Source organism: Pygoscelis adeliae, unplaced genomic scaffold (genome assembly GCF_000699105.1).
Source record: "Pygoscelis adeliae isolate BGI_AS28 unplaced genomic scaffold, ASM69910v1 Scaffold358, whole genome shotgun sequence".
NCBI classification, from domain to species: Eukaryota; Metazoa; Chordata; class Aves; order Sphenisciformes; family Spheniscidae; genus Pygoscelis; species Pygoscelis adeliae.
Window position 1 is genome coordinate 1,618,131 of NW_008825429.1, and position 8,681 is coordinate 1,626,811.

At 43.2% G+C, this 8,681-nt stretch overlaps 1 protein-coding gene across 1 annotated transcript in view; it reads left to right on the forward strand.

Moving 5' to 3' along the window:
* The window catches only part of LOC103922599 (solute carrier family 2, facilitated glucose transporter member 11-like), an 8,856-nt gene extending 175 nt beyond the window's left edge, over positions 1-8,681 (forward strand). The window contains exons 2-11 of the mRNA XM_009330757.1: positions 938-1,098; positions 1,611-1,735; positions 2,635-2,764; positions 3,757-3,905; positions 4,628-4,815; positions 6,013-6,123; positions 6,735-6,836; positions 7,184-7,259; positions 7,591-7,718; positions 8,475-8,681. Coding sequence (XP_009329032.1) covers positions 938-1,098; positions 1,611-1,735; positions 2,635-2,764; positions 3,757-3,905; positions 4,628-4,815; positions 6,013-6,123; positions 6,735-6,836; positions 7,184-7,259; positions 7,591-7,718; positions 8,475-8,681 — 1,377 coding nt within the window. The remainder of the gene's footprint in view (positions 1-937; positions 1,099-1,610; positions 1,736-2,634; positions 2,765-3,756; positions 3,906-4,627; positions 4,816-6,012; positions 6,124-6,734; positions 6,837-7,183; positions 7,260-7,590; positions 7,719-8,474) is intronic.

Consider the following 8,681-nt stretch of genomic DNA (forward strand, 5'->3'; position numbering starts at 1 on the left):
CTATTTGCAATCAATAACTTTTTCACTTCTGCTCTCAAAACTAGACTTATTGTGGTTTCTTGGTTCTAAGAGTAGCTGCTATTGCTCTTGTGTTTCATTGGGTTTTAACTTCTGTCTGGTGTGACAGAACTGGGAAAGGGGAGGATGAGTGATGTCTATAAAGTCAGCCATTTTCCCCTTACTGAGCTAGATTGCTCACAGGAGAGTCTCCTCTTTCCAGTGCTCAGGGAGTCCTTTGAAACATGTCCTTGGCCACACACACTAGGTCTAAGTGACTGTAAGGTGAAATAGGACAGGGAAAGACTGTAGCTCTAGAGCTGAGGTCAGCACTGATACCTGCAGCTGGAAAAGGAATATTAGGGCAGGTGTTTGTCACCCTGAATGGTGCCAAGGACATTAAGCTCATATTATCACCACATTGGGAACCCTCATGAAGAATGAGGGTGCCATGGAGGTTGTGAACAGTACATCAGAGAGACCCCACAATGGGCCACATTGAGGGACAAATCCTGATCTCACTGAAGTCAGTTGAAGCCAAACCTGGATTTCTCCCAAGGCATCAGACAGGACGCAGCAGGTGGACAAGAGAGACAGACAGACAAGTGGGAATGGAGGGGAAGATTGGGTAGCAAAACAATCAGGGTTTAGCACATAAATAAAAGATCAATGTGCCACCCTCTTAGTGGCACTCACTGTTGATATTTAATATTGATATATTTATTCATTGAATTATTCATTGCACCTTGTTGCTAAAATATTAACTCCAGGGTTGTTAGTGGCAAAATTCCCTTTGATTTCACTGGGGCTAAGATTTCAATCAAGGTGTCGATAGAAATGTATCAAAAAGACCAGTAAGTAGGTAAGAGAAGTAGGAAAGAGGTGCAATTATGCAAAAACATGTTGACTAAGTCCATTGGTTTCTGTTTTTCTTTTAAAGTATATCAAAAGTTTCATCCGTGAGACCTGGCTGAAGAGATACGGCTCTTCTCCCAGTGAAGAGATTATTACTTTGGTGTGGTCCTTTGTTGTGTCCATTTACAGCATCGGTGGGCTTCTGGGGTCCTTGTCTGCTGGATATTTGTCTGTTAGATTTGGAAGGTAGGAATAATGATTACATTAGTCTTTCTGTTTACACCCACAACTGCAAAAATAAGTGACTGTGTCTTGGGAGAAACACTGCTTGTAAAGTGGCACTGTGAGCAACCCAGAGCTGCTTAAGATGGAGGATCAGTTCAGTGCAGAAACAGGATGGCAAAATCTGCCAACAATCACAAAGAAAATCATACCCTCTCCCTTAGAAATTCCAAAGCGAATCCAGTCCAGAGAAATCACAAGGAGTGCATGTATTTTAAAGTGAATTTCACAGACAACCGCTCACAAAGCTTGTTCTTCAGTGTAGATACTGGCTCCACTAGAGGCATCAAAAGCTTCAACTGCTTACCGGTCCGTGATGAAGTTTTCCCATTCCCATTCCCCATTTACTTCACTGCAGCTGATCTCAGAAGCTGGCACCATGTCTTGAACCATGGTACAATTCAATGCCACTTCTGTCAGGCTGTGAATGACACATGGACAATATTTATGGTCACATTAATTTAAATTAATTCCAGAAAGAAGGCCATGCTGTTCACCAATATCCCTGCTCTGCTGAGCGCAACTCTGATGGGACTTAGCCGGCTGTGTGGATCCTTTGAGATGATCATCGCTGGAAGATTATTTTCTGGAGTGTGTGGAGGTAAATTAGCATTCCTCCCTATGGTATTAAATAGTTGGGAGAGCAGTGACTGAGGGTCACAAGGATTTATCAGACTGAGTATGTGGACCACAGATTTTTACTAAAATCTGCAGAGGGCCCGATTGCTGAATGCATTTTTAACTAAATAAGAAAACACAAACATAATTAAATTAATCATGTGTGACATCTCCATTTCTCATTCTTTTATCTTTACATCCAATCCATATAAAAAGTACTGCCAACTTGTGAAAAAGCCAAAACATGCAATATTTCAGGGTAGCATGCTCACGCAATAGAAAGCTGACCTCTGTGGTTTCTGTTGCTGCTTGTTGTGGCTAATACTGCCTTCTGTATTAGAGACAAGGGAATGGTTTTCAAGCTGGGCAATTCTAATTTCCAGATGCCTCAGAAAGTTACATTCTGCCAGTGTTTTCGATCCCTGAGCAGTTGGATAAAGATAATACTAACCAGCAAAAAAAATTAAAAGAGAGGATAAAAATTAATTCACTGAGCAAATGGAATATACAGCATTTGTTAACTTGTTGGTTTCAAGCACAAATATAAGGCACATAGCATCCTGAGTAGACACTGAAATAATATAAGCTGAGATTAAAGGGAGCAATAGCAATCCTGTATATGTGGCTGTAGGAAACATTGTAAGAGAAGGCCAGCCTGATGAAGAACAGATTTCCCAGGGGAACATACTTGCTTAGTGAAATATTTAGCAAAGATGCAAGGCCATGGTACTGGGAACACGCTTCATGTCAGCAGACACATACTCAACATGGTTAAAAAAGCATCTCAGAGCCTAACTCTATATGCTTTGCCTGTAATAATCCCCTCCAAAACACCGGACCTATGGGAGTTTGAATTGCCCTGACAGTCATTTGTCACTGCAGGTTTAGCTCTGAATATCCATCTCATGTATGTTGGGGAATGTGCCCCACGGAAACTCCGTGGGCTGATTGCCATAACAGCTTCTACTGCTACTGCCATCGGAAAGTTTGTAGGATTTGCTCTGGGTCTCAGGTAAGGGGGTCTGAGACCTATTTTATTTCTTCTGTTATTAAAATATATGCATATGTCAATGCAAACCTATGGATAGGCAAATCAGCAACTATTTTTAGACATGTTTTCAGGGTATCCTAGGCAGTCAGACTGAATTAGTTCAGCCCAAATTCCTGACTTAAGTGAATGGGAAACAGAACTCATACAAAACATTTAATCCTGAAGAACAGTGTTGCTTCCTAGCAAAGACAGATCAAAATACAGATAATTAAAACCTCTAAGAGACTTCAATGGGTTTGCAAGAAATCCATCTTTTGCAAGAACTGACCTTTAATTTTTATTTTTTTAGAAGGAGCAGGGAATGTCAGATCCATCCAAACTTTCTTGAAAATACACACAAACCGGCACACCCACCCATCAAACACACATGCAAAACCAGAAACCTATGGTGGATTCATTCCCCCCAGCACAGGCTCCTTCTGCCTGTTCTGTGCCAAAGATGGTCTGTATCTTTCCCAGGCACACATCATTCGGGCCACAGTGTTCTCAAAGCTGCAGGAAACTCAGCGGCTGCTATTTGGGACAGTCAGTACCAGGCTGATAACCTGTGGATCCTGTCTTTGTCGTAACTTGAGACTCTTTGCATCAGAAAACAGAGGAATCAGCCACTGTGGGTTCTTTCTTCAGCACTTGTGCCGGGACACTGTTCGTCCCTGCGGGCCTTCAGCTGTTGCAGGAGGATGCAGCTAGCCTTGCTGCACTCACCACTGAGCAACAGGTGGCAACACTGTGTAATTCGTGTGCTGCAGGCAGCACTCTGCTTTCCCCTTCCACCTCCCACTGAAGTTTGCATTTTTCTGGGCTGAGAAATGCTGGAGACTGCTGGAGACTCCTGGGTGAGAGCTGCCAGGACACACGCAGCAGGGCCGAGGGACCACCCTGTGTCTGCGCGTGCTCACATGGCCAGTGCACATGGTTGCTCAGCTCCACTCACTCTGCTGGTTTTGTTTCAGAGAAGTCCTCGGAGTAGATGCTCTCTGGCCTATTCTCATGGCAGTCAACGCGCTTCCCGCCCTTGTTCAGCTTCTCACCCTCCCCTTCTTCCCAGACTCTCCCCGCTACCTGCTCATTGACAAAAAGGACAAGGAGGGGTGCATCAAAGGTGAGGAAATGGACCACAAAGCATTCCTTTTAGCAAAAAGTGGAAAATACAGTAGAGCCCCACATGAGCCTGGAAGTGAGGTACAGTTGGGAAAAAGACTTTTGGTCTTTTGGCTCTGAAACCACCTTCAGCTTTAATGAAAGACAGCCGCTTCTGTTTCGATATTAGTGCTCTCTTGGCACTAGTATTTCCCCTACGCTCTGCCAGGATCCTCCGAGGGATGTGATCACACAGAGCTCGTATTTCCAGCAATACAGATTCTGCCCTGAACAGTCAGGTTGTGGATACGGTACCTTCTGGCTCTGTGTAAGAAAGGGATGCTCTTTACTGTCATGCCATATCTGTAAGCATTCCAGTTCTTCAGTAACCCTAACAGCAACTACTGACATAAACAGAGGAACAACCATTGTGGGTTTTTAACCATCAAAAGAGAGAACTCTTTGGATGTAGACTTATTTTTTAATGTAGGAGTCATTTTTCCTTGTCTGTGTTTTGGTGTGTGCACTAGAACTGCACCTTTAGCAGGAGGGTATTTGGGAAAGGATTGGTAAGAATTTAGGCATGATTTAAATTAAAACACTGTAAGCAGCTATTGGCCAAAGGTGAGGTCATAATTAAGATTTATGGGTAAAAATAGATAGCAATGAACTGGATCTGTGTCTAATCTGAACCCAGCTCTCTAAGAAGTTTGAGAGTCATCTTCTCTCTCCCTCTCCTTCCAGCTGTGAAGCAGCTCTGGGGAGACGGTGACCATATGGCCGAAATAGATGACATGATGGCAGAGCAAGAAGCCATCCGTGGGGAGAAGGCTAAGAGTGTTTGTGATCTTTTTCGTGACAAAGCTGTCCGTTGGCAACTCATCACTCTCTTCCTTGTCTCCTCATGCATGCAGTTTATTGGCGTCAATGTGGTACGTGTGCTACTTTTCTCTGCTTTCTAGTTGATTACAATTTCTTGGCAAAAAGTAAGCTCTGCAACGAGTAGTAAAATGCTGACTGCAACAGTGGCTGTAAGGAGGGGATTTGTTGTTACTGTTTATTATAATCTTTTCCCATGGAATTTCGGGACCTGGGATAAGTCGAGAACTGTGTTTTAGCAAGTGTCATCTGAAGGCATCTCTATGGATTACCCTGTTACGATAAGAGAATGGAAAGGGATAAAATAAAATCTCAAATACAGAACAAGTAAAGAACAGCATAACCTCCTCTGGGTCTCTGAACTCCAGAATGCGCTGCCCCAAATTGTTCAGCCATTTCAGTACAAACTGAGTCAGGTTTGTAATGTACACTGACAGTGCATTTCCATACTCTTACCTCTTTGGGTTTCTTTCTAAATCCTTTAACTTTGCACTTTCTCAGATTATAGACAATTACAACATCCCAGTAATATATGTGGCAGTTACTGATATATACTCTCTAATATACCTTTTCTCTGGAAATATCTCTATCTATGTTTCAGTAGATAGTATTAAGTATTGGAACAGTTATTGTATAAAATGAGCTTATAGTAAAAGCATAAAAGTTTCAAAATCCCGTTTAATTTTGCAAATTCAGAAAGACTTCAAGATTCATAAGACCCCTTTCTACCCCCACTAGTGCAGCAGTAACTATACCACGAAGAACCAGTAGAAATTGAGCATACTAACAGTAGAATTTCTTATGCTTTAGGAGTGCTTACATCCAGAAAAATAGTGACTATCAAAATCATTGCAAAGGCTTAAAGATGATGTAGAAAGATAATTTAAACCATTTGCTTGGTATGTACTGTCCACATTTCTGTATGCTCCTCATCCAAAGTATGTGAGACACTGAAACACGTGAAAGATGTCAGATAGAATTATAACCTGTAACATAAGCCAAAGGCAGCACTAAAAGCAAGCAAAAAAAGAAGAAAGAAGCTGTATTTGTTATTGAGTTGAAGACAGAGCTGCTAGTAAAGGCTGTTCTGCACAAATAAGCCTCATGAAAACATTGAGGATTAGTTACTGAAATCAAGAAGATTTTCTCTTTTGTTAAGTCCTGATTAGTTTTTTTCTGTCAAAAAAGACAGAAGCTAATGTAAACATGACCACATGGGTATAGCCTTCACACATTTCTATTCTTTCCAGGTTTACTTTTATGCATACAATGTCTTTATAAAGGCTGGAATCCCCCCTGCTCAAACCCACTATGTCTCCCTGGGAGTTGGGATCACTGAGATCCTCACCACAGTTCTGTGTGTAAGTGGCTCTTCAGCTGAATTTCATTCTGCTGTAATCCATGGTTCATTTCAATCTTCAGAACTACTGTAAATGGAGCTTCAGGAATCAAACTTCTGCAACAAATCAACTGTAGTACTTTGCACTGATCACACAAAATCATTTATGGGAGGACAGGTGAGTCTTTCCCTCAAAATCACGACCCAGCCTGAGCCAGCCTTGGGAGTCCCAGTTCCCCTCTGCAGGAAGGGCAGATGCCAGTCCCTGTGTCCACTTGTCAGTAGGACTCTCGGCTGTAGGATTCATGGCAATTAAAAGTGCAAGCATTTCCACTTCGCTGTCCTCCCTGGCTATCCTTTGCCTGCAGAGTACCACCTCAGGTCTCCTCTGCCTGGGCAATGCTCCCTGTTGCCCTGCATCTCCTCACCTTTCCCCCCCTCCCTGCAGCTCCTGGTCCTGCTCAGTCCCCCCAGATGCCTTTACTCACCCTCCCAGAGGATGTACCACATCCCAGTCCCCAACTCTTCAGAGATCCCCTGCCTGGCTGGTGAGGACAGCTACCGGAGCAGCACACCAGTGCCTGCCTTTAAGGTCTGTCCTTTGGAGCTGACAGCATGTCCTCTCGGTTGCAGGGCTTCCTAATTGAGCGTGCAGGGAGGAAGACACTGCTGTGGAAAAGCTACACTGTTATGGCCTTGGCTTTAGGGCTCCTCACAGTCACGCTTTCACTACAGGTAAGACCCCACTTAAGCATTAGAGCTGTGTTCCATCTTCATGTTTTATTGTATGGCAGATATCATTACCATTTCCCTCCTCCCGAATCACTTTTTAGTGGGAGTAGAAGTATTTTGGGGGCTAACCATCATGCTAACAGAGGTCTGTTCCCAGCCATGTACATGCAGATTAAAGCCAATAGCTTTATACAACCATGATCACTGCCAAGACTATCTCCTTGTGAAGTTTCTGGAAGTAGAGGAAACAGATGTATATTTAACATTGACATACTTAGCAGTGATGAATGTTTCTAATGGAGCTGGATAAATAATTTCTGATTTTATTTGCTTTTCATTTCCTACCATAGGATTCCTTTTTCTGGTTACCATACTGCTCTGTTGCACTCATCTTTATTTTCATCATGAGCTTTGGCATTGGGCCAGGTTGGTATTTTCTACTGGAATGGTTTCATATACTCATTCCTTCCTTACTGCAGCCTTTAGGAGAGGTCCCAGGCATAGCTGTTCCACAGTTAGCGTGAATCCCTACTCCTGATTCAGCGCAGGGGTAGGTGTTCCCCTCCATACTGTGGTAGGAGGTAAAACTTCATTTCATATTGCATTCCTACATGCCTTCCTCCTGAAGAGCCAAGCAGCACCTCAAACACTTCCAGGTCAGTTAAAACCATTAACTAATGTGGCGATATGAAGTGTGAGTTACAGAAGCATCTTGCAAAATTTCTAAAGTTCCTTTTTTCTCCAACATTTCTTTCAGCTGGAGTATTATGCCCCTTGCCCACAGAAATATTTATTCAGTCATACAGACCAGCTGCTTATGTTTTTAATGGTGCTACAAACTGGATCCAACTCTTCGTCCTTGGACTTTTGTTCCCTTTCATTGTGGTAAGCAAAGTAGGGTGTTCTGTTTCAGTTCAGAGGAGGTTAGACCCTTCTTGAACCTAGAGCGTACTTCTCTTTTTCAATACTTCATGCAAAGGACAGAGCCCAAACTAATGGCAGTTCTGATGGCCTCTTTCCTTTTACCCAGATACCTAGTGAAAACGTAGCAAAACCACAAAATTCTGCTAAGCCTACACACAGTTAGAGTGTGACACTGGCAAACACGGAAGCGGTGACAGAGGTACCAACACTGTCAGACGTCATTTGAATGTCATGAGGGGCTCTCTTCTTTTCCCCCTTGTCCTGTATGTGCATCTCCTTTGGGGTTAATGTGGAAAATGGGCAGTCCCAGAGATCTCACCCAGCGCTAGTAAGTAGCAGAAAACTAAAGCCTTTGCAGTTTTGGACTGCGCAAGGAGGGACAGAGCTAACACGCTACGTACCTTCCCCAGTTTAGCACTGGCTGATAAGGACGGAGCAGAAAGGAAGCGTAACTGAAGCTCAGCACTCCTCTGAATTGTCAAGCAATGACATTCAACGTCTGCTGAGCATACAGCTTTCCTCCTTAAAACAGGGAAGGAGAATTAGTTCATCGTACCACTCGGTGCCATTCCCCAGGTGGCAGCAAGCAGGATTTACATCAACTGAGTCCCTGACCAAGTTTTTTTAGTAAATACAAAACCAGAAACTCCGTATCATAAGAGAAAGAATTCTAGATCAATTTATATGAACATATTTTCTCTCTTTCTTTTCCTATAGGAAGGACTTGGTAGTTTCTGTTTCATCATTTTCCTGACATACTGTCTGTCCATGGCTATCTTTGTCTTCCTGGTGATGCCAGAGACCAAAGGAAAGACCATGCTGCAGGTCATGGAGGAGTTCAACCGCCTGAACTACCGTGGAAAGAAGAGACAGACAGCCCTACAGCAGAGTACCTGCTCAGTGATGATTGTTACTAGACTTTAA